Genomic DNA, 26,686 nt, shown 5'->3' with positions numbered 1-26,686 from the left:
TACACTCCGCTCTCCCCCTTCCCACCCCACCTAAAGCCCGGTCTTCCCGCCAATTATATAATCGATGGAGGGGGAAAGCCATCCCGGAGTGTCCCGCTGCTTACAGTACTGGTACCTAGTAAGGAAAAGTGAAGGAGGAAAAGTGGATTTGGCGTGATGCCTGACCTTAATGGCGTCATGGCGAGTCCTGGAATTATCTCCTCGCCGCCAGCCTGGACCTAATGAAATCCTGCAACTCAGGTTGTGATGTGTTGCGTTGCGTTCCGTTTTGCGCCGTAAACTCCCCATTGTCGTTAAACCCGGAACCCTAAACTGACGAGGGCCGACTGTGCACTGGCTCGCGAACCCGGGCCCCCGTTGCCGATGCGGCGCGTGACGGCTATCTGCGGTCGAAGGGGTAGTGCGCTTACAAGTCGAGCCTCAGCAATCAATGGATACCATGCCCTTGACGCCGCCCGGTGCGTGAATTCGTGAGATTCGTGTGAATGGTCTCGCACACACCCCGACGACCCGGATTTCTGAGCCGTTGCCCGGTTCGAATATCATGTATGCGTGTGAGATGCGACTTTGACGACGACGGTCGTCGATAGCTCCCAGCACCCTCGCTCAAGCTCAGCAAGGTTTAGTCTGGGAGGTGATGAGAGCTTCCCCAAAGCCCAGGTTCCTCCTCTATTTGGGCCCGGATCGCCAGGAGGAGCTTGAAGGGGGTCGCGTCATGGGCGCCGCGGTGTCACTGCGGTCGCTGTCCATAGAGCGCTTCTCGGGGGACGGGCTGCGAGGAAAGTAGGACGTCATGTTGGGGACCTGGATGCCGGGCGAGGGCAGGTCGGACGGCGAGCGACGGGTCTCGCGCCAAGAGGCGTAGATGGACTTGCACAAGTGTGCGGACATGGTGTACGTGGGCGACATTTTTTTTTTTTTTTTTTTTTTTTTTGGATGTGTGAGACTTGGGTTGTCGGTTGTATGAGAAGGGAGCTTCTCTAGTGTTGCTGGCCACGGAGGGTGGTTGTGTGTCTCTCGTATAAGTGCCAAGTAAGGCTGAGGTGAAGTGAGCTGCAGTGCAGTTGATTGTGGGGTTCTTGACACGCGTCTTTAGGTGGCAGCGACAGGAAGAGCGTGTTGATGAGCTCGGTTTACTACTATAATCCTTGTGAGGGAGAACGGGAAGCAGGAGATGGGAAACGGGAGGTTAAGAGGGGGTGGACAGACGGGCTGCATTATATCTGGGCTGGGAAAGTCCTAGAGACAGACTGACACCAGGCACCAGGGGTCCCTTTTTCTCTCTCTTTGTGTGTTTCTGCTTCCAGCTCGATCGGTACGAATCCCACATGTACACCACACTTGTCAACTCGGACCCAAACCCACGGGCAGGGGGTCCGCAAAACATGCGATTTGGCGTCAAAAAGGGCAAAAAACGGACGAGGACGGAGGACATGGGGGAGATTGTGTACGTGTGACTCGCTACAAACCGCCCCCCCCCCTTTGGGTCGTCGGGCAGTGAGTTGCAAAAGCCTGGCTGGCGTCGGGGAGAGCCGCTACAGATGAGATGCTCCAATGGGGAGTTTGGAAACCCGGAGGCGGGTGATTTCTGGCCAATGATGGATGAGGTAAAGTAAGCAGTCGGGTCAATGTGGTGCAATCTGCGGGAAGATGATGAGAGGGAAAACGTGTGATTCGAGGCCTGTGGCTGTGCTGAATGGCACCACGGACTGAAGTACGTATCCAAGGCAGTCAGTGTCCCTCTTGGGTTGCCTCGATGTGGTTGGCTGGTAGATGGATGATCTGTTTAGCGGGGTATTAGGGAGTTCTTCGTGAAGTAGCCGTCTGTCGTATCTCCCCAGATTAAATTGCTTTCCGCCGGCAAACTGCTTACTCGAGGGAGGGAGCTTTCTCTTTCGTCCACGGTCGACGCATCTGCGCCTGCGCCAGTATTGGGCGGCTGGAGAGACGACGGAGAGAGGGGCGGGCGGGCTCGTTAGTGTCTTGAATGGGCAGGCACCTACCTACCTACAACGAACGGTACGTCACCTCTTGCGTGTTGGCGATGGGGAATGAGCAACCAAGAGGCGGTCGGCACCAGCCACAAAGGGCCGATCGCCAGAGCTTGCAGGTACTGTTTGTGCACGCTGCAACACTTTCGGATGACCAGGGTCAAAACCAAGGCAGCAGCACCACAAACAAGTATTGTACACATTACACTCATAACGCAGGAGCAGGAGGAGGACCCAAGGTGTGCATGTCTGAGAATGGCAGGCAGACTCCGCGTGGAGGGGCCGCTTCGGGTCGGAGCTTCCCCCGAGCCTGTTCCGACTTTCTCCCGACGGAATCCTCAAGGTTGAAGGGGAGGGCCTTGGGGGAACGACCCACCTAGGTATTCGTTTCGGGCACATACGACGACTCCGAGTCGCCCGGGGATGCGTTCTACCTATTCTCCAGTAGCCTCCAGCGGTTAGGACGTGGACTTCGTCCAACAGCCAGGCGAGGCAACCGTGGACCTCCACGTTCCGAGCCGCGGGGAGCCGAAGCTGCTGCCCTCGAAGACCCGGCTGAATCAAGCTACACGGTACCGATCGAGGCTGCTGATCGCACTAAATACTGTCCTCGCGGCTGGGCCGTGGAAATCGTAGGCTCGCAAAAGTCGCCGTCAGTAGTGTTTCTGCCTCGTGGAGCGTCACGAGATGTTGTTTCGGCTTTCGGAACGTTCCAGGACTGCCATCTTGACAGCCAAAGCGACCAAGTAATTTTTGACAGTCCCGTCGGGCGTTTGCAATGTGCAAGCAAGGCAGACCGATGATGCGAGCTGTCCGGTGTGGTTCGATCGGCGCTTGCCTGAATCGCCATTTAGGCGACTTAATCGGGGTCATGGCCTTCCACCCAAGTCATGTAACGATAGGGAAAGATGCGGAAGGTCGTTGCCGAAAGGATAAATAGAGGCCGAGGGTTGGAGGATGTGGTCTTAAAACGAGGCTGACTGCAACTGATGACGCATGCTATATATGTCTAAGATTCTTCCTTCCAGGTAACAGTATCCGATATGGTGTAGTGGCCAACATGATGCCCTCTCATCTCGTTGAGAGGTTAGGCATAGCCCCGAGTTCGATTCTCGGTTTCGGAACTTTTCATTTTGTCAATTCTTTCTTATCTCTCCTCTCTCTTTCTCTTTTTCTTCCAGTTGTTTTCATGTTTTATTTGACTTTTGCCTCTCAGTCTTCAAAAGTCTTGGGTTTGTTTGTTTGTCTTATTTTACACACCTATTCATCCATTCGCTCGTGTTCTGTTCCAGATGGAAGCAAGCACCGTGACGTCTGGGCGCCCGTCTGACGGCTCCATCAACGTCGAGGTCGGTTCCACGTGGACGTCCGTCCGTGTCCGGGAACCGACCAAGACGACGACAGACAGGCAAGGCAGGCTTCCACTCCGATTAAGAAGGAGCAATCTGCACTGGCATGGCCAGCCGATGCTAACACTCGACGCGCACGTCAAAGTGCACGAACCGTCCGTCATCCGTCATCAGCCGCCACAGTCCGTCAGCGTACCAGCCCGCGTGTCACCGCACATTTCAGGTAGGCCGGGTGCCGTCCATCATCGAGCTGACGGCTTGGCAGGCCGGCCAGGCGTCGGTGGCAGTGACATACTATTATATTAATATGCACATGGCTTAACAGATCCGTAGAACGCACTGGACGGTTGCCGTCGTTTCACCGTGGGCCGCTAGTACTCCTACCCCAGGGCTGATAAGCGCGCGACAGGCACTGCAAGGAGGGCACGGAAGTAATAACCCGGGCCTTGGCCACTGGATATAGGTATAATAGCGGCCGTGTTATCGACAGATTTGCGCCGGTGAGTCGTTGGCGAGGAAAGGGAGGGTCGCAGAGCTTACACAACTCACCATCCGCACAGTCGGTGGCCGGCCGAGAAAGACCACGTCGCGAACGCCCATGTCTTGGGAGGCAGGAGGCGATGGACGGTCGAACGTCCACCCCATCAGTGACGATGTCCGCCTGGACGGGCAATGTCTGTCTGGGACGGCGATGGCGACCGAAGCAAGTGGGGACAGGAGGAGATTGGAGGGTTGAGAAAGCAGCAGGCCAGTTTCTTCTATACCACTGCGACGCTGGCATCGCCCCCTCCCCCAGAATGGCCCCCTGCCTTTTTTTTTTTGGCAAGATGGGAGAGCACGAGGAATGATTGTCACTCGCGAACGATTTTGATTGAGCCTCCGATCATGGGCAAAAAAAAAAAAAAAAAAAAAAAGGGGGGGGGGGGCATAGAATAATAGAATGGGGCCAAGGTACAATTAGGCTTCGCCCTTCTCGAACAGAACAAGCAAGCAAGCAAGCAAGCAATGCCTAGGTCACGACAAAGGGAGTCATGACCAACGTGTTGGTTTTGGTTATAGATGCGCCGACATATGGTTCGACAGGCAATTCTGCCTTCATCTACCAGCATCTAAATCTTTGTCACGTCCTCGAGCAGCGAGTGGGGGTTTGCTGAGGGCTAATAGATCAAGCAAAGCCCCTGGAGGCTGTGCGCATAAAGGTGTGTGTGGTGCTGTTCCCTCTTCCCCCTTTGGGTGCATATTAGCGACTGAAACATGGCCTCTAGGTGGTGATTGAGGATTTGGAAGGAGGGATTAACGATGGAGGGATGAGGGGGATATCCGGCAGGGATGACTGAGCCTCGAGTGGGTTGAGATGGGTATCGCATGAAGGATGGAGGTTTTTTATCCGCTGGGTGTTGCCAAGACGGACTCGATCATGCCTTCCATGGCGGAACGAAGAGGCTTGATCTGGAGGGAGAAGGTGCCCCACTCCTTTTGAGAGTGAGTCGTGATGTTGCGTCTGATGGTTGACTCGACTCGCCAATAGCCGGCAGAGCCGAGGAAGCGAGAGAGGGTGTGTGCTCCTTCGGTTGCCATGTCAAGAGACATTTCAGAGACATTCCGTCACCGTATCAGCCAGACGAACAAGAAGAACCGGTGCGACTTGCAAAGAGGGAGGGGACGAATGCACAGCGATATGGCGACGCATTGGTCGCATCGTACGCACCCTGCTTTGGTAGTCTACCCTACCTGCTATGTAAGGTAGGCAGTACCGGTAGGTAGGCAGTACCGGTAGGTAGGTAGGTAGGTGGGTAGTGTACTAGAGCGAGCGAGCCATTTTAACCCCCTGTAAAGTACCTGGCTAGGAGGGAAGCCCGGGGAAAGCCGTGCAGACAGACAGGCAGACTACTGCTACATGCCCGTCATCAGTTGATCGGTTGACCGTTTCCTTCCAGCGCATGCCGGCACTTGGAACCTGCATCCAGTCCCGGAAATTTGAGCTTGTTGGTCTGAAACGGCAACGGCCAACTTATCGTTGCATCCCAACATGGCCGAGCCTTCGTCTGGACGAGGTACAATACAATACCACCGGTACCTACCTTGTAAGGATGGATACCAATACCCACGCAGCGGACCCCTTCCTCTATTCGAAATCGACCAGCCCGCCGTAGTTCCCGAATCGTCGTCCATCGTTCACGTACAGACAGACGCCTTCGGTGGCGCCGCCGATGGCAGTCTGGCCGCCCGGCCTCACTCCCGATTTCCAAAAAGGAAAGAGGCAGTAAACCGCTCGAACCTTTCTTTGCCCGTCAGTTGGTCCCGTCGGTGATTCCTAAATTACTGACGCGGACGACGGGGGCGCGTTGAGTCGACCAATGTTCGAATCCCCTGGGTCTTTTTGTTCTTCTTCCCAAACGCCGAAAAACAAACCATGGTGCCGTATCGTCAGGCAAGCGGGACAAGGTATCAATCAACAATTTTTATTTCATCTTTTTTTCTCTCCTTCCTATTTAAACATTTCCCTCCACCTGTTCTATTACCTTCCATTCGCAGACTATCGAACCGTTCGAGGCTACCCCCGTCTCGGTCCTAGACTCGATCCCAAGAAACTGCTCATCCCATCACCCCTCAGCCCACCCCCCCACCCCCAAAGCACTGTGGCCGGTCTGGTTCTTGCAACTGAGACGGACCCTCTCCGTCCCTTCTTTTCATCTCATCCAATCCATTAGAGTACCCAGAGGTGAGGGAAGCGGATCGGGCTGGGTCACCCCTCACCAAGCATCGAAAGGGCTGCCATCTCATCTTGCATCTCAAGCCTCGTGCCGTCAACATCCCTGGTACCCTGCCAGCCCCTCCCCTCCCCTCCTCCATCATCGGGCATTATCCAGAGGCGCCCCCCCCCTGCTGTCCTGTCCCATCTGTCCTCTCTAACCCCTGCTCATCCCTGGTCTGCACTGCGGCGCTCACGCATCCATCCCATCGGCATCAAGAGAGAGAGAGAAAGCGAGTACGGGAGGGTTTGTAGCCAGCCCGTTGCATGTCTCGAATCCTCCACTCCAACGAATGAAGGTTCTCCTCCTCCTCTTCCAAACAAACATGGCTCCTCCCCTGTCCATGATCTGCCCATGCCCTTAGTCCAAAAATCCGATGTCCATGCACCTTGCCACGCAGCCTCTCCCGCGCCCCTGCCAGCCGGCCGTCTGAGGGTCGGACCAAGTCCCCTCTGCCATATGCCATATACAAGACGATTGCAGAATCCTTGCGCTCCGCCATGGAATGTCCTCTTCCTCTTCCCATCCTCATCCCGCCTCCTTCACCAGATGTGTCAGTTGCACGCCCTCTAAAACTCTATACTGTTTTGACTTGTTTGGTGGTTGATCCGGACGAGACGAAGACACAAAACTATTACAGACAGACATACCGTCACTTGCTTCGAAGCCTACACTCTTTCGGCTTTCGTTGCTGCACGCCCGTCCCGCATTGGCCGACTTGAGGAATTATACAATACCACCCGCTCCTTCACACAATATTTCGACACTCACTACCGGCCGTTTCCTCCTCCTGCTTTACTTCCTTGTCTTCTTCTTTTTCCTGTTTACTTATTTAATCTATCCATATCTATGTGCCGCGCGTGCGATCCTACGCTGCTGTCGTCCGTAAGGTTATGGAGGTTGTAATCCCACCCAGAGATCATGGAGCGTCGTACAGATACGTTTGGGACGACGACGGTACCGTCAAGAGGGTAGAAAGGTGCGTTCAAGCCAGCCCTCCTCTGTTTCCTGCCTCTGGATTTTCGGCGCCAAACTGACAGTGGCCAGAGTTCCCAAGCACCAAAGACCGCACCAGAGGGACAGCACGATCAGCAGACAGACGGTGCCGTGGCCCTTTCTCCGGCACCAGGCCTCCGCTTCCGATGTCGAGTCGCGACCCTTCACTGCCTTCACCGGCTTCACTGGTTTCACCGGCAGCTACCCGGAGCCCCCGAGACGAGCGACCTGGGCACCCGGAAAACGCAACTCGACGGTCACGATCCTCGAGAATATCGTTCCGGACTACATTATTAATTACATCAGAGGAGAGACTCCCGAGACCATGGCGCGCAGGAGAGAGGAGCGTAACAGACAGACGCAGAGCCCCGACATGCTCCAGGAGAATGCACCCAGAGGCGCCAACAGAATGAGCCAACATGCATATTACGATGTGGCCACGACAAACACCCTTTCGACGGCCGCGGCCAACGACGACCTGGAGCGGATGCTGCCACCCAACGAGAAGAGGAGGCCTGACGGCACCCTCACTAGAATGAGCTCAGGGTGGAGGGCCGGCGTCGCCTTGAACATCGTCATCGGCATCCTCATCCTTGTCGTTGCCATTGTGTGCCTGGTGCTCGCCGTCGCCGTCGCCGGCATGGCCAGGGGCGAGAGCCGCCTCTTCGAGGGTGACTGCGCGGTCGCCAGGGACATCAAGATCGGCGTCTTCGTCGCCATCAACGTCATCGCCACCGTGCTGCTGTCGGCCGCCAACTACGTCTTTCAGGTACTGAGCAGTCCCACGCGCGTCGAGGTCGATACGGCGCATAACGAGAAGCGGTGGCTCCACATCGGTATCCCTTCGTTCAGGAATCTGCGTTTCGTCTCGAAACCGCGGGTCATCATGGCGGTCATCATTATGCTTGCGGCCGTTAGTACCCAAGTAATGTACGTTGTGCCCCGTCCCCAACCCGCATTTTCCTCTCTGCTCTTCTTCTTCATTGACAAGCCTCACCACTGACCGCCTTGATCAGTTATAATGCCATTATATTCTCGACGCAAACCGCCTTCGACCACCAGGTCGTCTTCGTCACGCGAGGCTTCCTTACGTCCGGGCAGTTCAGCAACGCGTCCGAGACCAACGCCGGCGGTCTCTCGCGTACCGACATCCTCATCCTTCAGGACCAGGCTTCCCGCGGGGACCTGACACAACTCACAAACGCCGCCTGCGCGGCGCAGTTTGGCGGCGTGTTCCAGTCCGACTTCAGCGCCGTCGTCCTCGTCACTGACGTCACCGCACCCGCGAACGCTCTCCTGCAGACGCAACAGTCCGGCTCGTCCCTCGCGCAGTTCATCGACCCGTCTGATCCCTCGCGGATCAGGATCAACAGCTCCTCGGTGGATTACTGCCTCGTCCGCCCCGACGGCCCCAAGTCGTGTGCCGTGATCCTCAACGGCTCGCTCCTCGGCGTCATCATCGCTCTCAACCTCGTCTCCGTTTCCGCCATCGGCGCCGTCTACTTCTTTGCCGGCTTCGAGCCCCTCGTCACCCTCGGCGACGCCGTCACCTCCTTCCTCATGCAGCCCGACTATACAACCCGCGGCATCTGCCTCCTCGACAAGGACGATGTCAAGCAAGGGCGCTGGGGGTACCGTGAGGCAAAGTACTGGATCTCGCGAGACCACTTCTGGCTCCAAACCCCAGGCCTCACCACCTGGATGATCTGGCTTCTCACCTGGATCCTGCCTACATGCCTCGCCGCCGCAGCACTCGCCGTGACACTCGCCCAAGGCCCGACGTCCTCGCTCAGCCCCTATGGCAGCGCCCGCCCTCAAGAGCTGTACACCCTCCCCAGCAGTGCTCCCCGCGCGGGCGTCGCCATCCTTGCCGCCCTTCCCCACCTCCTTCTTGCGGCGCTGTACCTCTCGACCAACACCCTGCTTACGTCCTACTCTCTCTCCCACGAGATGAGCAAATACGCATTGCCGGGCATCTCCCTCCCCCTCCGCGTCAGCTCTGGGCGTCCACAAGGCGCTCAGACCGCCTCTCTCTACCTGACCCTTCCGCGCCCTTACTCCTGGCTCCTCCTGGGCCTCTTTTCCGCCGCTGGCTTTGTGCTGAGCAACGCCGTTTTCATGGTCTCGGTCGACGTTCTCCCCGCCGTCATGGACGAAAAGCCCCCCGCCCCAATCTACGGCATCGGCTTCAGCAGCGTCGGGCTCCTCTACTTCCTCTCCTTGATGGTCTTCACCGTGGCACTGGTCCTCGGCCTCGGTCTCCGGCGCGCGGACCCGTCGCCGACGAGCGTCGACGGCGAGAAGGCGGGCAACCCGCTCGTGTTGCGGGGCGGGAGCTGCTCTGCCGTCATCAGCGCGCGGTGCCACCGCCCCGCGAGGGACATGGGCGCGGCTTTTAAGAAAGTCGCGTGGGGCGTCACCGACCAGGACCCCGAAACCACCTTCGGGCATACCACGTTTTCCAGCCAGGCCGTGAGCGTGTTGGACCCCGCCAAGGGCTACGCGTAGACGCCATCTGTCCCTTTTTTCCTTTTTTTTTTTTGTCTTGGGGCGTCGGCTGTCTTGACTGCTGCACCTCGGGGTGTTTTCCTGCTTCTGCAGATCATGGTTCTGTTTTACTTCTTTTTCTATACTTTCTGCTCAGTTGTACATATATCGGCATTCAAAAGTTTGCTTTCGGGGGGCATGGTAATGGTGTTAATGAGGGGCTGGTGTTGGTTCTCTATAGTGTTTTTTTCCCCCTTGATTGGGGCGGTGGGGGGAGGCGTATACTAAATGGAGCGGCAGGCAAGACCGCTCAGTAGCTGGCTAGGCCTACTTACATATATAGGGATGAACTTTGCGATGGGTATATGGAAGAGGGCGATGATACGACTTGGTATGACTTGAAAGGGTCAAGGACGCTGACGGATGTTGTACTACGTTTATACCCTAGTGTTTTGCTCAGCTGGTCAGGCACGCAGAATATAGAGAGCCCTCTGGATGAGGGCCTCAAGGAACTGGAGACGCTTGAAAAAAGAGCCTTGCCTTGCCATCATGGCACGAATTCGATGTGTTGTGCATTCCTTTTCCATACTTGACCTTCTCTCTCTCTCTCTCTTTCCATCCGTGGATCGCGGGCTCGAATGCAGCCCGAGATTCCTTCAAACTCCAAAGTAGTACAGAAGAATCGTGGCAAGAGACAAAAGGGATTCGAAGGTTGGGTTGGAGATAAACGGTCTTCCAAGGAGTATCGCTTGGGATGAATGATGAATACGTGCTACCTCTTGTAGTTCGTCGGCACTTCGCTTCCAGGACACGATAGGCTTTGTGGAATGACGAAACACGTTTTCTCCCCAATCTTTATCTTCTCTTTATCTATGTATGTTTAGATCATCTATCCGGATCTTGTAAAATAAAACTCCCAATGTCCCCGATTTGCCCAGAGCACTCACCCCCCATCCCTCCCTCCCTCTCCCCGCAAAACGCCTTTAAGCCCAATGGAATCCATTTGCCCCTTTAGATTGACACACGCACATATACACAACAAGCGCACGCTATGCATACCCTCCCCGCAATCCGTGTACACTGAAAACACCGCTGAAGAAAGGGCAAACAGGAAAAAAGGTGGAAAAAGGAGAAAACAAATAAAAGATGTCTGCCTCTCGACGAGCGGGCCTAAGCGAAGACGGGGGCGATGTTGGCCTTCTCGATGCTGGGGGAGGCGACGCTGAAGACGTCGGGCCAGAGGAACATCTTCTCCTCGGCCGGGGTGATGGCGACCATGCGGGGGATGGCGCTCTTGCTCGAGACGCGGCGCCACATGTTGGCGCGCGGGTTGAAGGCGGCGGGCATGCCCTTGCCGCCCGTCTTCCTGTCGTCCTCGGCGCGGATGCGGGCGATCTCCTTCTGGATGTCGGCGAAGGTGTCGAAGGGGGTGTAGGCGATGCTGTTCTCGACGCAGTACTCCTCGAGGCGCAGGCCGCGGCGGGCGAAGAGCACGTCTGCCTGGCGGGCGGCGGGGAGGTCGGAGACGCCGTCGCCGATGAAGACGATGAGGGGGATGGTGCCGTCCTCGCACGCCATCTCGGCCTGCTCGCGGGCCTCGCCCATGGAGAGCGCCTTGTCGTGGCCGAGCTCGTTGTCGTGGAGCCAGACGGGCTTCCAGGCGGAGCCGTCGTCGGTGATCTCGGCGTCGTTGGCGACGATGTCGATGTGCGACGAGGCGTCCTCGCCGAGGAAGGTGTCGAGCACGCGGCGGAGGATGGGCTTCAGGCCCGCCGAGATGACGTTGAAGGGGATGTCGTTGTCGACGCAGAACCTATGGAACTCCCGGAAGTCCGGGTCGATCTCGAGCGTCTTGTCCATGACCTCGAAGCCGTCGTCAAAGGGGACGTTGAGGGAGCCCCACATCTCCTCCGACACGTCGCGGAAGGAGCGCTCGCCCGTCTTGATCTGCTCGTCGAGGATCTCGCGCTTCTTGGAGCCGCATCCGTGGTTGTCGAAGAGGATGTGGCCGGTGTCCTGCATGAAGATGGTGCCGTCAAAGTCTTTGAAGAAGCGACGGTTTTTTGTTAGTCAAACGATGAGGTTTTTTTTTTTTTTGTAGGCCCGCAAGGGGTCGCAGCTCGTACCTGAGAAGCAGATGATCTTGCGCTTCTTGTTCTCGGTGACGGACGACAGGCGCGACTGTGCGGCGGCCTTGACCGTGCCGGGAGAGATGGCGATAGGCATTGTGAGGGTTGATGTGGGTAAGTTTTGATTTTGCTTCAAGTGGTGGATATGGTCCAAGTGGGATGGCAAAGGTATCGTACGTAGGCCGTTTATATGGACTAATATCGTAGAGGAAGCAAAGGCGATGGGTTATTAGAGTTGTCGCGCATCAGTTTCAACGGGACGCGGCCAGCTTTAATAGAAGTCAATGCCCACACACGCACACCACACACATACACACGATGCCGCTGCCGGACGGGAGCGGTAGCGGCAACCCCCCCTTCTCCCAAAAAAGGACAAGGGGAAAAGGCGCAGAGCCATCCATCCGGTCCTTTCACGATGACGCCCTGGAACGTCTAGTGGAGGTTTGGCTCACCCCCCTGCCCCCGTCCTTTCCGCAACTCAACTTAGTGTACGGAGTACACACGGGAGGAGACGTCAGGTCGCGCCAAACTGGTCATGCAGAGCAGAGACGACCATCGGAAGGAAAAAGAAGAAAAAAGCACGGCTAGGCCAATGTCTGCGCGCCCGCCCGTCGGCAACATGACTCTGCACGTTTGGGGGGGTTGGGAAAGCCGCTTCCGGGAGGTTCCAATGTACAACAACAGCAAGCGGCCGAAGGGCGCCGACTCGGACGGCGTTAAACGGGCGCATTGCAGAAGCAGAGTAGCAGTCGCCAACGGAGGCTACATACGATGACGGCGTCTCGCAGAACTCGCAGGCATCTGGCTTTTCCGGACCATGCCCAATCGGGGAGCGTAGTGCGATCAAGGAGCCGCGGCCTGCCCCATCGGGATGATTGGGTGGCTCTCGTTCGCCCGTCTCCTCTCGGATCTGGACTTTCAGGAGGAGCTGAGGCGCGTGGATAGATGGCAAAGGCTGTCACGCTGTGTTGCCACGCTCTCACACCATTCCGGAAAGACGGCCGGCAGTCTCAAGATTGGGCTGTGTGCAAACCAGCAGACTGGCCGCTCGGAGCTTCCTGGCAACCCAAGACTCGTGGCTGTTGGTGTCGCAGAGCCTCTTGTTGCTGATCGCCAGGAGAAACTCCCACAACCATGCCGCACACGGAACGGGCCCGCGCGTGGAATGACAGATCTGGCCGTCAGCACATCGACTCAAGTGGCAGTAATCAGAAACAGTGTGGCCAAACCCAACCATTTCCGACTGTTCGAGACATCATCCATCGCCCCGGCTGATGAATGGCTGCTGAATCCGATACTATGGTCGACGCGCTCTCTGTTCACTCGAGCGTGGGGGGCTCGGGATACGACATGATACACCCGTCTAAAGTCGTCGACTGAACAGAACATCCCAGCCCCGGACGGCCGCTTTACCATAAGCCTGACCACATCGGTGCACTGGGAAGGATGGGAAGGGCACATTAGGTCATTGAGACCTGACGACATGCCACCATGCCACCGAGGGCGAAGTCTTCATCTAGCCCCTCTTCTGCGTGCGCCAAGGTGAGTGAGCAGGCAAAGGATCGAAGGGAAGTCTAAAAACGAGGATGCGGAGAGACTTTGCTGCATGTAGCGTAGAGGAACCCCGCGGCTTTTCCATGATGCGTGCAGGGACTGGCACGAATGGAACCTGGCCATTCCAGGTCCTCTCGGCCCACCCGTCTTTGGCGTCGGGAGAGAAATTGGGGGCATGTGGCATTTTGGTTGGCAGACGGGGAAAAGATCGAGGAATCGAAGATTCAAAACTACCAAGTCCGATGATGTCATTCCGTCCCGGGTGGGGGCACTTTGCTGAGAAATGCCCATGTTCGCGTCCGGCACGCAGTTTCGGCGATGCACTTAACCTCCAAGGCGCGCTAGTCAAGTAACTTTGTATCGTAACGCGACAGCAGCGCGCTGCATAGGACCATGTTTAGTTAGCTGCCTTTGTTGACTCGTCCGGGAGTTTGTCTTGCTGCACTGTTGCTGCACTCCAGCTTGTCTAGCCCGAGGCCCGTGGAGACGGCATATGCATTGAGAAAGGGGCTTGAGCGTCCACATCGAACTAGTCCAGGCCGAGGATTCTGGGGAGGCTAACAAGCCTCCAATGTATCCATCCCATCTGCAGCTGCCCAGGCTTCCCATTCGTCTTCGTCTGGTATGTCGCTAGCCTCGCAACATTCAGAACAAGAAACTCTGCCGGCGACTGCATGAGGAGGCATCCATCCCTCTGTTAGTCATTCGACACCCATGCCCGCTTTGGCGGTGAGCACAGACAGAGAGGCACACGCTGCGCAAAAGGTGAATCTGACCAGTAGGGACTCTTGTCGTGGATGTTAACCACGGCGAGCCCCTCTCTGGCTCGCAGCCTTGGCCGTCTTCGCCAAACCGATGACGGTTCTGGGTCTTCCTTTAAGGGACATTTGCATGTGCTTGCGCGATTATTGAGCCGAGCAGTTCGTCATATCGTATCAGGGTAGCTGCATCGTACCGTCTTGGGGGGGTTGGAATCTATTCGAGCCACGCGAATCGACGCAAGACTCTGAATGACCCTCTTCGACGTCTTGCCTTGGCTCCACAACGACATACGGCGGGACGAAGTTCGATGCTGTGCGATGCGAAAGATGGTGGCAACAATTTGTGGCTATCTCTCATGGCTCTAGCTGAAAGTTCCTGCCGGACAACCTGCTCCGTCAGCAACAACTTGAACCGCACGTTCATTTGAGTAGTCCAGCAGGCAAGCCCTAGCCCACAATGCCTGCCACGAACTTGTACTTGCTATGGTTAGAACAAGCCCTGACTCGGGATGTGAGGATCAGCCATCCGGCCGGTGGCTGTTACTAGTAAAGAATGGGATAGCCATGATGCCTATGGGCCAATGTACAAAGCCATCGATCCGCCACCTTGGTGCGAGGCTTCGGCCAACCGGCCTTTCCCGGCCCGGCCTCCTGTCGTTCCGCATGGTTAACTATGCACGCCCCCGAACGGAAAGCTGGCCAAATGAGGCCGACGAAACAATGGACCCTTCGAGCCCTGCTGATCACTGGTGGCGTGGGCGGGGTCGCGCGCAACTGGTAAACAATCGGACTCCCAGCGAGGACGAAGGAATGGGTATCTTTCAAGCGGAAAGTAGTAATTCGGGGGGTCTCGTTGCGCTTTTCCGAGCCGTTGTGTCCATTTGAGTTCCTCTAAACCGTACGCCTAATATTATGCCTCATCAGCAGTACATCAACCCTACAGCCTAAGCCGACACCTTGGCGCTGTACTTGGTCGCCGCCTTGTCGAAAAGTGCGCTCTTCTCCTCCAGGTCCGCAAGGAACTGGTGCTGAGGGTCCGCCGCCTTCAGTTTTCTGTACCCACCTGGTCAGCCAGTTGTCTCGGAATGGGGGACGCATCGGAACTTACTCCGTGAACTCCTTAGGATCCTTGCCCGAGATCACTGTCAACACCAGCAGGTTGGCAATGGCCTGGGCGTAGTTAGCGTCCTTCGCAAGTGCTTGATCTAACGCAGCCTGTGCCTCCTCTGTTCGGCCAAGGTGCAGCTCTGCAACGGCCTGGGAGACGAGGGTCACGACCGACGATGTAGCCGGTGCCTGCGCGAGCTCCTCAAACACGTAAAAAGCCTGCTGGTACTTGTCTCCGCCCTGTTGTCTCTTTAGTATTTTGTCGCCGGACTCGGGTCTTGGTCATCGTACCTGTCGCAAACCGACCCACGATTCGGCCAGGTTGACCAGCAAGCTATCCTGTGCCCATCTTCTGGCGGCGGTGACCTCCTTGAGGGCGAGGTCGTTGCGGTTCTGTTGGAGGTGGATCTGGACGATAAGGGCGACAGCGTCAACTACAAACCACACATTAATTAGTACGCGTTATCCCATGAGGCGTACATCTACCAAACTTACGGCTTCCCTGGTGCTGCGACAATAGCGCAAGCGCCTCCTCGGGCTTGCCCGCGGCCTGAAAAACTGTGCCTCCAACAATTTGGACTGTAGTGTTGGCTCCCTCGGAAGCGGCGAGCTTCTCGATCGTCTTCACGGCAGAATCTGTGTTGCCGAGGGCGCTCTCAGCGAGTGCGCCAAGGGCTACCAGTTCCGGCTCCTTCTCTCCCTGTACTTCGGCGAGGACATCCTTGGCTTGGCCAAGAGCAACGCGGGCGCGCAGGACCAGGACGCGAGCGGGAAGCTCATTCTCGGGGGACAGGGCGGAGGTGTCGTAGTCGATGACCTCCTGGTACTGGCCCTGGTGGAAGTGGCTGTGGATGTTGATCAGTTCGCCTTCGGCAGAGTAGGGGTCCATTTTGGCGGTTTCGTTGGAAGTGGTAGTTCGTCGTTGGTTGTTGATGCCAAATGACAGCCAGATGCGATGTGTTCCTCTCGACCACTTAACTGGTGTGGGGGGACTTTGAGCAACGTGGAACCCTGAGAAGGCACGGAGGATGCCGGCCGGGATGTGGACCCGACGAGTGGTCTGTGCGTCGTCGATGTCGAGGCCATACCAACGACACCATCCAGACAACACCTCGTGATCACAGCCTCCGTCAACAAGGGCTCACGCCGGGATAGAGCTTAGAACATGCTGTTTGGTTTTACGAATTTGTTCCAAATACTAAGTTGCACAGAAAGAGACTTCAATGTATCATTTTCTAACCAATTTGTATCAGACGTGTTCGGCTCTATCACTCTCCTTCCTGGTCCCTTTGCGCGGTATTCGGCATGTAGATGCTGCAAAGCGATCCAAGGACTGTGACTTCAGCAGTGTAAATTCTTCGATTGGGGCTTATACACTCAATAGGAAGTTGTACTTCGAAAATTAAATGGAGAGAAATCGCGAACGATGCGGACAAGAGCCAGTATCGAACCTCCTTAGTACGTTTACAACGCGTCTTCATGCTTGATGAGCAGGTTAGCATACATCTTGTAATGACAGACGATAGGAAAATTTGATTCAGTATACATAGAACTGTAAACTCTATTGATTTCATTCAACATGACCCTTGTGATGAAAGTTCTCTTGGCATTCCGGGGCTGGCTATGCCCTGGCAGCAGGTTTTTCTAGTTAGATGCAGACCAGGGTTTTCAGATGGGGTCAATAACACTACAATGAGAGCATCAAGGAAGGCACGCCTGTAATATTTGGATCCTTCCAAGTGGATTTGGTTTTCCCTCATTCCCATCCTTACAAGTCAGACAACGCCTGCGTATCTATCTCGCCTCACTCCCCTTTGACCCCTCTCATATTCACAGAAGCATTATTCTTCACATTCCCTTCCCTCCTCACATCCTCTCTTTATCCTTTGTCATCAGTGAATATTTATTTCACTCGCCAATTTTCCACATGAGAATCCGTCTTTGGTTACGGGTACGCTTCATCCTGTTTGCTGCCGTCTGCCACCAGCTTGCTCTAGGCCTTCGTGCCCGCCTCTTTCGTGAATATCGGGCTCAACGACCTCTTCACTCTCATTACAGCTGAGGTATTGCACAATTTAACTCGTCTCATTGGCCATTTATCACAAAGATTCAAAGATATGGACCCGCGTGAGTTAACAGGAGGCTTCGACACTCCCAGAGGCACTCCGCAGCCCTGTATTCTCGATCGAAAGAGGCCTGTTGCCCGCTTTCCTGATTCATTTTCTTCGAACCTTGGTCGGAAAGCTTCTTCATTCTTCTCTCAAGAAGATTCAGCTTCTGGAGTTGACAAAAACTACCCTTCTCCTCCTCCCATTCCCGAGAGCAAGAGCGTTCTTCATCGCAAACGAGACGTCATTCCTGGCTTACCTTCACCTCATCCCCTACCTCGAAATCGACAGATATCAACCGTTTCTTCAGTCAAAGCCATAGTTGCCAAGTTTGAGAGCGCTGGGGACGCTCTCGAGAAGTCCGACAAAATGGCTGATCACGAGGATCATCACCTCATTCCCTCTTCGCCCGTTGTCGACAAGCACAAGGACAAAGCCTCCTTCGCCGATGATGCCGACACCAGCGCTGCTTCGCCACAGACTTTTCAGCCTCCCAATATTGGCGAAGGAAAATCTGACAATAGCGACGTCGATCTCGAGCTCCTCAAAATGCAGGAGTTCTTCAAGGGTGAGCCTCTTGCTCGCTGCCTCGAAGACTACATCCCTCCAACCTACATCGACAAGAAGACGAAAATCCTTCCTCTCGAGAAGGATTGTGGCAAGTCCATGGAGAAGGCCGCCAAAGTTGAGCTTTGGAACAAGCTGGCCTCCCTTACCGACACTCTCGAAGCGCAATACCCATCTGTCAAGGAAGAGCGCGAGGCCAAGCATGCAGTCATTTCTGCGGCGGCCGCTTACCTCGAAGAGGCTCTCGGAGAGTCACCTAAGAAGCTAGCCCAGGTTGTAGCGACACAGACAAGCACCAAGGCCTCTCGAAGAGCAGAGAAGAAGGCACAGAAGAAAGCTGACAAAAAGGCTCAAAAGGCTGCCAAGCTGGATAACTCCATCGCCAACACTCTTGCAGTCGCCTCATCGTCCATGAACGAACAGGTCGCTCGAGATGAACCGTCACTTCGTGAGAAGTATCCTGAGATCTTTGCTAAGATCGACTATTGGAGATCTCTTCCAGACCCCGATGCGCCAGCTGACGTTGACGGCGACTATACCTCGATTGCTGATATCGACTCTTCTCAGTCGAATGATCAGCCTATTGATCAGTCAATCAATCAACCCGTTTCGAAGGCTGCCGTGGAAGAAGCTCAGTCGATCCCAAAGCAGCGTCACAACACTCTGTCAACCAAGGTTGAGGATGACAAGACCCTTGCTGATGATTCCTCCGAGAGTGATAATTGGAGCACTGGCTCGTCTAATGGCGACCCGTTCTACCTGAACAAATACCTCACTCCGTCTTATCAGGCTGCTGCCAAAGTCTTCCTTGAGGACTTTGAGCGAAAGAACCCCACTCAGCCGATTACCAAATCGACAGTTCAGCAAGCCCTCCCCGAGGCCACTGAATGCGAGGAGTCATTCAAATTCGTCCAGAGAGACCCGAAGGAGGTGGATACGTTCTAGAAAGGCGTGCGAACCGCTCTCCATGTCTCCGATAACGAGCTTTCCGATACCGAGGAAACCAAGAAGGACAAGGCTATAGAGGCTGAGAAGAAGAGAATTGAGCTCAACAAGCGCTCCCACGAACGCGTCGACGCTGCTCACGCAGATGGAAACATCGTTCATTGCGTCAATTACAAGTCTGCTCGTGACGCCGTTGAGACGAACATCAAGAAAGAGGATATCGTCCCCAGCTTCGGCCAGAAGAAGCAGCCTGCTCCCGAATTTGACGAAGAGGCTTACGCCACGCGCTCAATCGCTTCCCATACTTTGAAGCCTGCACCGCTGCGTCTTCCTTCGCGCATGAAGAAGCCCTTTACTGGAAGCGACAAGATCGACGTCAAGAGCACCACTCCGACTCAGGCTAAGACCCCTCTGCCCCCCGGTGCGCTGTCTGTCAATACCAACAAGTACCGCATGGTCACTGGAGATTTTGCGACTCTCGGCGTTGGCTTCGGCAAAACCAGCAACAGAATCGCCAGCGGTTCCTCTACTCACAGCAGTCGTGGCGCCGTCAACTTCAGCTGGCCCAAGGCCCAGCATGCCGATGCCAAGAACAAGTACGAGTTCAACGACGACGATGACTCAGACTACGACATGGACAAGAAATCCAACACTCTTCCTACTAAGCTCAATACTAGTGTTCAATGTTCGGATTCTGTTTCAGTTCATCCCCGAATTGTGAGTGCTGGTGGCCGAGCCCGTGAGATGCACAAGGATGGCGACGCTTTCGACAACAAATCGGCTTATGGGCACTATGGCTCGGCGGCTTCTGCCACCGCGCAGTCCAAAGGTTCTTCTCAGAATTTTTCATACACACCTGCCCAGCCGAACACTACTTCCTCAAATGGCAACGACGAAGAGAAACAACGCCGCAGTTTCACCGCAGACGAGTACCAGACTCTCATTCAGGAAGATTACGATGCCTTCGCCAAGGACTCACCCGAGAAGAAGCAGAAGCGGCTTGAAGATGCCATGACTGGCTCGAAGACCGGTTCCTCGATGAGAACCACCGAAGTCACTTCGAACATAACGCATCATACCGTGGTTGTTCCCGCTCACCACCAGGGGTTTACCGTTCGTCTGCCCAACGCCACGGCTCTACCGCCTACCCCGGCCACTTCTCACGCCCCCATGACGACCGGCGAGAAAATGGCTGAACTGGACGACTTCTTCTCCGAGGAGAACGACCACCGGTACACGACTACTCGCACCAACACAGGCTCGACCTACAGCTCGGACTACGGCGATGGAGCAGGCACCAGCGTCCAGGATCAAGTTCATGATCAGCCCTGGAACGATGCCGACTACCACGAGGAGGCCCTCTCGTACGGTTATGCCTACAAGCAGACCAACTACCATGCTCTACCGCACTCCGTGAACCCCGTTCCTCTCACTCATGAACAGCGCCACCAGGTCCTCAAGAGCTACGGCATACCCGCTGACCAGTACCCCGCCCCTCCGATCGGTTATCCCAACCCTCCCGGCCCGGACGAGGGATCCAAAGCGCCTCCTTGCCCTATCCGTGCTGCACCTGTAGCACCCACGACTCTCAGTGCCGCCGAAGGCGGTGGCGATGGAGCAGGCAGACGCGTCGACAGATCCAGCGCCGACGATGGAGCTGCCGTCGAGAGTCTGCGCAAGCACCGCCGTTTCCGACGAGCTGCTACGGCCCCCCCTGCACCTGCTCCTGTCAGCCCTGCTCCTGGCTACGACGCTGACTGGTTCTGAGAAACGAATGAGGATTGACGAACGGCTACGGACCGGAACGCCGTCTCTTCTTGGTGCCCAACGCTTGCCAGCTGTCGATTTTGCCTCTGCAGTGGACACGAAGACGAAAATAAAACACGCATCTTGTCGTCGAAGCATCCTCGCGGGCGGAAAGCGGCATGGTGAAATCTGTTTTCCTTTTGCTCCCAGCTCTCGGATGTCGATTTGCCATCTTTTTTGAACCAGTGTGCGACGTACCGGCTTTGGGTCATCGGAAAGTTTTGCAAAAAAGAAAAAAGATTGAAAAACATTCATAAAAAACATTTTGGGTTTTAGGAAACTAAGACCTATGGGCTCTCTTCTATTAAGTTGACTTGTCAGAGTACCGAGAGATGGAATATTTCTCTAGCTTGGCAGAGACTGCGCACCCTTCTCTTCTGCGGCACTTCCTTTTCTTGTTCAGAGTACGACTTGGATCTTTCCACCTTGGAAAGAACCCGGAATCGTCACAGCTATGACTGGCTTCACAGGCATAGCTCTTGTTGATGTATGAGATACCCCGTTTGAGGGTGAGGAACGGACATCGGACACACATTGGGACGTACAGAATGGACAAACAGGAAACAGGGGAACACAACCGCGCATGGCTTTCAGACTGAAGGCTAGTTAGTTAGTTAGTCATGAAGTCGATACAAGAGACTATTTGAAACCATACGCTGGAGAACGATACCCTCGACTTGAACGGTGATACAAGATGGAAAAGAGTTGATTGATACTGATCAGTACTGGTAGGCTTCAAAGTACGAATTTCGTGCTTTGGCATCATCGTTGGTGAACGTACGACGAGTAAATAACGGCCAGACCACATGAAGCCTGCCTCTCCGCCATAAATTATACTGCTATGTTTGGCTGGTTCATGCATCCCGCGGGTAAGTAGTACCAAGTTTGTCAAGACAATCCATGGCTACTGCAGACCGCACTGGTAGCCACTGGACTGGTGGTTGGTTGGACGATGGGATGCAAAGATCAAGGCCCTCACTCCAGTTCATGAGAAGAGAAAAAAAACCGTTAATAAAGAGATAGAAAGAAACCGCAAGATATAATATATGATGATCAGTAAATGTTCGTGGAACGGACCCTCTAAATTACGAACACATCGCTATGGTAGACTTCTCTCCTCATCTTCAAGACCTCGCCAGTAAAAGCAAACATCAATGCCCACGTGACCTGGAATGAGAAACATACCAGGATATCATTCAAGAACCGTGGTCCTGTGAACGTTCCATAAGTGATCTCATTTCTCTTGGAGAGCTCGTGTAGATTTCACCGCTCGAAGCAATACTAGCAGTTGCCGAGCGCGTCCGGTACATTCCTCGTTGAGAAGGCAGCGAGTCTACCGTGTTCATTCTCTCTGTGCTCTCTCTCTCTATGCTCTCCGTATTGACGTGTAGGGTTGGCTCCACAATCGGTCTTCCATTGGGCGTTGAATGTGGTCTTACATCCGCTCTCCGATTCAGCCATAGTGAAGATGCAAAACTGGATGAAACCAGCCTGTTTCTTCCGCGTGCCCTCTGATCATCGGGCACCATGATTGGGCTGCGGTATCCTCTGGACACGTTCTTCCTGGAGAAAAGAGGAGAAGGAACTGATTCTACGCCCTGGGAAGCAGCTGCGTTATTTGCCCAGCGCAGTCTGTCTCTCATTACTGGAGGCGGTCTCAGATCACCCCACGCGGCGCCATCATCATTCGGCCGCCATGAGTCTGACCTCGTTGGAGCTTGTGCAATTGTCGGTAGCGACTCGAGAAAGCTATGGTCCGGTAGTTCGGCAGGACGGTTGTCGTCCGAAAGCTCCACTGGTCTCTCCTCATTCAGTACCTCCCAAGGACCGTGGGGGTTCGGCTGAACTTCGCTACCGTATGCCTCGGAGGGGCCCCAACCTGCGTTCGGATGGATCCTGTCATTTGGAGGGTCCGGATATTGGGTTTCCTGTAAGTTGACGACGCTGCTGTCGGTAGATGGTCTGGTGCCATTTATATTCTCGGGACCGAAGATGCTTCGCTTCTGTCTGCTTGATTCCTCATCCCTGTACTTGCGTACAAGGTATATGACCGCGAGTATGGTGATGCATATAAGGGCCAAACAAGCGAGAGTCCCTCCTATTATGGCACTGATGTTGAGCTTCGAGCGCTTTGGAGTGGTTTCGTTGGAAGGAGACGACACTACAGGCTGAGGCGCCGGGCTGACCGCGCTGGATATTGACGCCAATGCATTGCTCGAACCAGAATCTCTGATGTTTTTGGATATATCTATGGGTGATGGAATATTTTTAGAAGTCGGAGATGCTTGAGACTTGGAAGAAGTAGCCGTTGCCCTTCTCTCCCCTGACTCGGTAGCAGTTAGAAAGTAGTTGTATGTTGTCGCAGCTGGACCACAGCCGATCTCGGTAAACGTCATGTCTGCCTGAAATGCAAGCAGATTGGTTTGGCAGTATTGCCCGGACTGGGTACTGTATTTAAATTAGGCATCTGTGATGGACTTATGCGTACTGCGGCACTTACCATGTTGTAGAGATGGCGTTAGAGCCCTGGTCTGTCTTCCCACAACCCTTCTCACAAGTATGTGTGTCGAAGCAGTAGCCCGGGAAGTTGCAATCGGAAACTTCCCGCACGCCGGAGTTGCAAAGTCCCCAGAGACCATTTCCCTCATCGACCCGGCACTGAAACCCCTCGAGTGCTGTGATTGGTAAAGTCGGATTCCCATCAGAGTAGCCACATGTCGTGAGGTCCATTTCCAACTGCCGCCTCATCCTTCCGTAGTTCGCTTGTACCATATGGGGAGGTGGTGTTGGTTGAGGCGCGGGCTGTACGCTTTCGTCTCGTGGCCAAGGAGTGGCTGTGGTCGTGGGAGCGCCATGGAGGAGGAAGAAGAAACAGAAGAAGTGGGAGGAGGAGAAGAAGGAGAAGGAGGAGAAGGAGGGGACGTTGTGAAGTGTCATGAGGGGATTCCGAGTAGTTGACACTGTCTAATGATTCCGACTGCCGAAGGAAGAGAAAGCCAGAACAGGACGAGATAACATGAGCAATGATGAAGAAGTCTGGTAGTCTGGAGGGAATAGGACATAAAACGTCCCCGACGGCGGGGTACCAGCCATGGCTGTGTTGGTCCAAGAGGGGGCCGGTCCAACTGTTTTAAACAAGACAAGCGACACCCCACACGAAGGCAGGTTCAGCTGGCAACGATTTATCGTCCCAAAAACACGGACGGATGGGGGTACTAACTCGGGCTCTTCCCGTCCCGCAGACCCTGCTTGCCTAAACAACATGACATGATTAGTCGGAAGCCTAACCTACTGGGTCAAGGACGAAAACACCCATGAGTTCGCGCAGGTGTCGTTTCGGGACACAGGGGCCATGTGCGATGTTTGAGTCTTTCGAGGGCATAAACGCTTCGTGTACGGCAAGCATTCCAACCGAACCGTGAGCGTGAGCGTTTAGACGGTGATGCTCATTGGTCCTCTAATGGAGTACTCGCGCGGCAACATAAATGGGCCCAACTTCGGCCGGCATACGTAAGTGGTGGGCGCCCCCCGCTGCGCCGCTCGCCGGCATGTCTTGGACAGTAGCGGATGGCTCAACGGCGCAAGCTCGCTGGTCAGCGATGTCAAAAACAAATACTGGCTGTTGGAAAGTGAGGCTATTCGCATGTCGATATTCCATTCTGGCATCAGGTTCGAATCAGTCTCGTTATCGTCTCGAAAAAGTTCAGTGTTGACAGTGCCAAAACGGTGTTCCCGTATGAAAGAAGGAAAGACCCTCTTGACTACCCATTGAGATTCGATTCACACACATACCCTGGCACGAAAGTGGATCACTCTACGGCTAGAATGGGGGCGACGCTTTGATGTGACCCTACCTTCCCACTATCCGTACCTACCACAATTTAGCTGATCGTCGCTTGCTCAAAGACATGGGCGTACGAACAATGTGATGTGTTTGTTGTAACACATGGGGGCCATGAAGCTAGGCGCAGATATGAATTGAGAAGGTCGCGCACCAAGCTTTCCGGGTAGGAGCTTATGTGTCTTTCGTTTCTACTCTCCCAACTCGACGCTTCCCACCCCTACCTGGTGGCCGACCGTCCGCCTGTCTTTACAGTATACCGTGTCGCGAAATGAGCTAGGCAGAAGTTGCTGTAGGTTCGAAATGAGACATATGTTTGTCCACGGTCTACAGATCATCGCTGCTTGTCTAGCGGTGATCGCGCTCCTCGTTGGTTATGATCTCTTTTATGGAGGTGCATATCTCGATGTTGTGTACCAGCCTTTCCGTAAGTCCACGCCATCAATCTCTCCACTACCAGCCAAAAAGAAAAGCACTAGTATGTTAACAACCCTCAGGTTCGGTTGAAAACACCATTGCGCATCACAGTATTAGCCATGCCATCCACATCCCAACATCAACTGTCACATTCCGCCCCACCCGGACTCCGAATCCTACTCTTGACACCGTCTTGACACCCACGCCGATACCACCGCTGCCCGGTGATAACGATGACACCGCCTCCGCATTGCCGGACGGCGACCCGGAACACCTCAAGAATGCGCCCAAGTACATCACCGCGATCCTCGACGCGGACGATAAGTCCATGCCCCGCCTCGACTGCCCCCGCCCAGATACTGCGCGCTACCAGTACCTCAAGCCTTCGGCCGCGCTGAAGAGGAAGCCCAAGTACTTCATCGCCCTGAACATCCGCCAAAAGGTCGAACTCCTCCCGCGGCTCATGGGCTCCATCGTCGAGGCCCTTCGCTTCCTCGGCCCGGAGAACTGCGTGCTCTCCGTCGTCGAGGGTAACTCGCGTGACGGCACCTACGAGGTCCTCCACCTCCTCCGCCCGGAGCTCGAGCGGCTCGGCGCCGAGTACCACTTTTCCCGCAGCGACCTCGACCCGGGCGCCGGCGACCGCATCCCCAAGCTCGCCGAGCTGCGCAACATGGCCCTCGCGCCCCTCGTCGCCGACCCCGCGCGCTACGCCGCCGACGCCGTCGTCCTCTTCCTCAACGACGTCGCCGCCTGCCTCGAGGACATCCTCGAGCTGGCCCACCAGCGCCTGTACCTCGGGGCCGACATGACGTGCGCATTCGACTGGACCTACGTCGGCGCGGACCCGACCTTTTACGACGTCTGGATCAGCCGCACCATCGCCGGCGACTCCTTCTTCGAGATCCCCCCCGACGGCAACTGGAACTCGGCCTGGAACATCTTTTGGAACGAGCAGACGTCGCGCCGGCGCTTCGCCAGCCACAAGCCGCTGCAGGTCTTCTCGTGCTGGAACGGCGCCGTCGCCGTCACGGCCCGCCCGCTGCTGGACCGCCTCGTGCGGTTCCGCGCCCCCAGGCCGGGGGAGTGCTTCCAGGGCGAGCCCCAGCTGTTCTGCAAGGACATGTGGAACGCCGGCTTCGGCAAGATCGCCGTGGTGCCGAGCGTCAACTTGGAATACAGTGACGAGGCCGGGCGCAAGATCAAAGCCGCCAAGGGGTACACCAGCCAGTGGGTCGGGGACGAGGACAAGGACGACGACTTCAAGGTCGATTGGAAGGCCGATCCGCCCGAGAAGGTCAAGTGCATGGCCAGCTACGACAAGCAGACGTGGGAGCCCTGGAATCAGGGGCTAGAATAGTTCCCGCGAACTGCATGGTCGGTCTCGTGGATGATAACAAGATCTAGTATTAAAACAGTTATTCCTTTCCCCGAACCGGTTGCTCGGACAGCGTTATACCCAAAGCATCTGATTCCTGCGCCCTCGGTTCTTATTGCCTTGTGAACTAATGTACAGTTGCGTATACGCATGATCTACGCAAGTTTGTCTAGCTTCTAGCACATACTATACCTACTAGAGAACTTGGGATCTTGTCTGCTATTCTATAGATAAACTAGTGAGGGCAGACATAGATAGAAGAACAGAAACCTAGCTAAGTCAGCAAGTGTACAGTTCGCTATCCATAACTATCACTACGGACTTTTACCTAATACACAACCTTGAAGGGTAAATATATATACTATTAGGTTGTCCCTAATTAGGCAGGGAAATCTATCCTAAATTCAATGCTTATATAGTAACATTATCTACTTTGGCCTATTAACCTATAATGTCCTTGGCCAATAACATTTTGTCTACACTTTTAATAGTGGTGG

General features: G+C 55.1%; 10 protein-coding genes and 1 non-coding gene across 11 annotated transcripts; 7 read left to right on the top strand and 4 right to left on the bottom strand.

Annotated features, from left to right (window-relative positions):
- Window positions 1-669: 669 nt before the first annotated feature.
- LY79DRAFT_517260 (uncharacterized protein) lies at window positions 670-909 on the bottom strand (the record flags this gene model as incomplete). The annotated part of the gene is made up of 1 exon (XM_060554908.1): window positions 670-909. One exon carries the CDS (start codon window positions 907-909, stop codon window positions 670-672), a length of 240 nt encoding a protein of 79 aa, XP_060413160.1.
- Window positions 910-3,028: 2,119 nt separating this feature from the next.
- LY79DRAFT_t154 lies at window positions 3,029-3,115 on the top strand. The gene has a single exon. It is a non-coding gene; the product is annotated as a tRNA-Glu (tRNA).
- Window positions 3,116-5,165: 2,050 nt separating this feature from the next.
- On the top strand, window positions 5,166-5,887 carry LY79DRAFT_556502 (uncharacterized protein). The gene has a single exon (XM_060558025.1). The coding sequence runs from the start codon at window positions 5,370-5,372 to the stop codon at window positions 5,649-5,651; it is 282 nt and encodes a 93-aa protein (XP_060413159.1). The 5' UTR covers window positions 5,166-5,369; the 3' UTR covers window positions 5,652-5,887.
- A 919-nt stretch (window positions 5,888-6,806) lies between these two features.
- On the top strand, window positions 6,807-9,769 carry LY79DRAFT_236201 (uncharacterized protein). Its single transcript, XM_060551703.1, has 3 exons — window positions 6,807-7,072; window positions 7,141-8,019; window positions 8,106-9,769. Exons 1-3 carry the CDS (start codon window positions 6,987-6,989, stop codon window positions 9,595-9,597), a joined length of 2,457 nt encoding a protein of 818 aa, XP_060413158.1. The 5' UTR covers window positions 6,807-6,986; the 3' UTR covers window positions 9,598-9,769.
- Window positions 9,621-10,117, top strand: LY79DRAFT_556500 (uncharacterized protein). The gene has a single exon (XM_060558024.1). It carries the CDS (start codon window positions 9,694-9,696, stop codon window positions 9,862-9,864), a length of 171 nt encoding a protein of 56 aa, XP_060413157.1. The 5' UTR covers window positions 9,621-9,693; the 3' UTR covers window positions 9,865-10,117.
- A 629-nt stretch (window positions 10,118-10,746) lies between these two features.
- LY79DRAFT_517474 (2,3-diketo-5-methylthio-1-phosphopentane phosphatase) lies at window positions 10,747-11,802 on the bottom strand (the record flags this gene model as incomplete). Its single annotated transcript, XM_060554944.1, has 2 exons — window positions 10,747-11,618; window positions 11,703-11,802. 2 exons carry the CDS (start codon window positions 11,800-11,802, stop codon window positions 10,747-10,749), a joined length of 972 nt encoding a protein of 323 aa, XP_060413156.1.
- Window positions 11,803-12,434: 632 nt separating this feature from the next.
- LY79DRAFT_236136 (uncharacterized protein) lies at window positions 12,435-13,138 on the top strand. Its single transcript, XM_060551702.1, has one exon. It carries the CDS (start codon window positions 12,577-12,579, stop codon window positions 13,057-13,059), a length of 483 nt encoding a protein of 160 aa, XP_060413155.1. The 5' UTR covers window positions 12,435-12,576; the 3' UTR covers window positions 13,060-13,138.
- A 1,826-nt stretch (window positions 13,139-14,964) lies between these two features.
- On the bottom strand, window positions 14,965-16,016 carry LY79DRAFT_517321 (coatomer epsilon subunit; the record flags this gene model as incomplete). The annotated part of the gene is made up of 4 exons (XM_060554924.1): window positions 14,965-15,073; window positions 15,129-15,367; window positions 15,419-15,561; window positions 15,623-16,016. 4 exons carry the CDS (start codon window positions 16,014-16,016, stop codon window positions 14,965-14,967), a joined length of 885 nt encoding a protein of 294 aa, XP_060413154.1.
- A 1,228-nt stretch (window positions 16,017-17,244) lies between these two features.
- On the top strand, window positions 17,245-20,514 carry LY79DRAFT_517286 (uncharacterized protein; the record flags this gene model as incomplete). The annotated part of the gene is made up of 2 exons (XM_060554915.1): window positions 17,245-18,732; window positions 18,787-20,514. The coding sequence occupies 2 exons, from the start codon at window positions 17,245-17,247 to the stop codon at window positions 20,512-20,514; spliced, it is 3,216 nt and encodes a 1,071-aa protein (XP_060413153.1).
- A 1,068-nt stretch (window positions 20,515-21,582) lies between these two features.
- LY79DRAFT_236106 (uncharacterized protein) lies at window positions 21,583-23,708 on the bottom strand. The gene is made up of 2 exons (XM_060551701.1): window positions 23,054-23,708; window positions 21,583-23,001 (listed from the first exon to the last, which is right to left on the bottom strand). Exons 1-2 carry the CDS (start codon window positions 23,488-23,490, stop codon window positions 21,750-21,752), a joined length of 1,689 nt encoding a protein of 562 aa, XP_060413152.1. The 5' UTR covers window positions 23,491-23,708; the 3' UTR covers window positions 21,583-21,749.
- A 989-nt stretch (window positions 23,709-24,697) lies between these two features.
- LY79DRAFT_670437 (alpha-1,3-mannosyltransferase CMT1) lies at window positions 24,698-26,171 on the top strand (the record flags this gene model as incomplete). The annotated part of the gene is made up of 2 exons (XM_060563778.1): window positions 24,698-24,821; window positions 24,892-26,171. The coding sequence occupies 2 exons, from the start codon at window positions 24,698-24,700 to the stop codon at window positions 26,169-26,171; spliced, it is 1,404 nt and encodes a 467-aa protein (XP_060413151.1).
- Between the last annotated feature and the right edge of the window lie 515 nt (window positions 26,172-26,686).

Source organism: Colletotrichum navitas (genome assembly GCF_030913465.1).
Source record: "Colletotrichum navitas strain CBS 125086 chromosome Unknown LY79scaffold_37, whole genome shotgun sequence".
NCBI classification, from domain to species: domain Eukaryota; kingdom Fungi; phylum Ascomycota; class Sordariomycetes; order Glomerellales; family Glomerellaceae; genus Colletotrichum; species Colletotrichum navitas.
Note: the sequence above shows the minus strand (reverse complement) of the source record. Positions and strands in the feature narration are given on the sequence as shown.

What these genes read in the sequence shown, in the direction of transcription:
- LY79DRAFT_236106 (XM_060551701.1), bottom strand. Translation starts at nt 23,490, where the DNA reads ATGACACTTCACAACGTCCCCTCCTTCTCCTCCTTCTCCTTCTTCTCC. An exon ending in AACGCCATCTCTACAACATG is followed by an intron (nt 23,002 to 23,053) that starts GTAAGTGCCGCA and finishes ATTTAAATACAG; the next exon opens with TACCCAGTCCGGGCAATACT.
- LY79DRAFT_556500 (XM_060558024.1), top strand. Translation starts at nt 9,694, where the DNA reads ATGGTTCTGTTTTACTTCTTTTTCTATACTTTCTGCTCAGTTGTACAT.
- LY79DRAFT_236201 (XM_060551703.1), top strand. Translation starts at nt 6,987, where the DNA reads ATGGAGGTTGTAATCCCACCCAGAGATCATGGAGCGTCGTACAGATAC. An exon ending in ACCGTCAAGAGGGTAGAAAG is followed by an intron (nt 7,073 to 7,140) that starts GTGCGTTCAAGC and finishes GACAGTGGCCAG; the next exon opens with AGTTCCCAAGCACCAAAGAC. An exon ending in GCCGTTAGTACCCAAGTAAT is followed by an intron (nt 8,020 to 8,105) that starts GTACGTTGTGCC and finishes CGCCTTGATCAG; the next exon opens with TTATAATGCCATTATATTCT.
- LY79DRAFT_236136 (XM_060551702.1), top strand. Translation starts at nt 12,577, where the DNA reads ATGATTGGGTGGCTCTCGTTCGCCCGTCTCCTCTCGGATCTGGACTTT.
- LY79DRAFT_556502 (XM_060558025.1), top strand. Translation starts at nt 5,370, where the DNA reads ATGGCCGAGCCTTCGTCTGGACGAGGTACAATACAATACCACCGGTAC.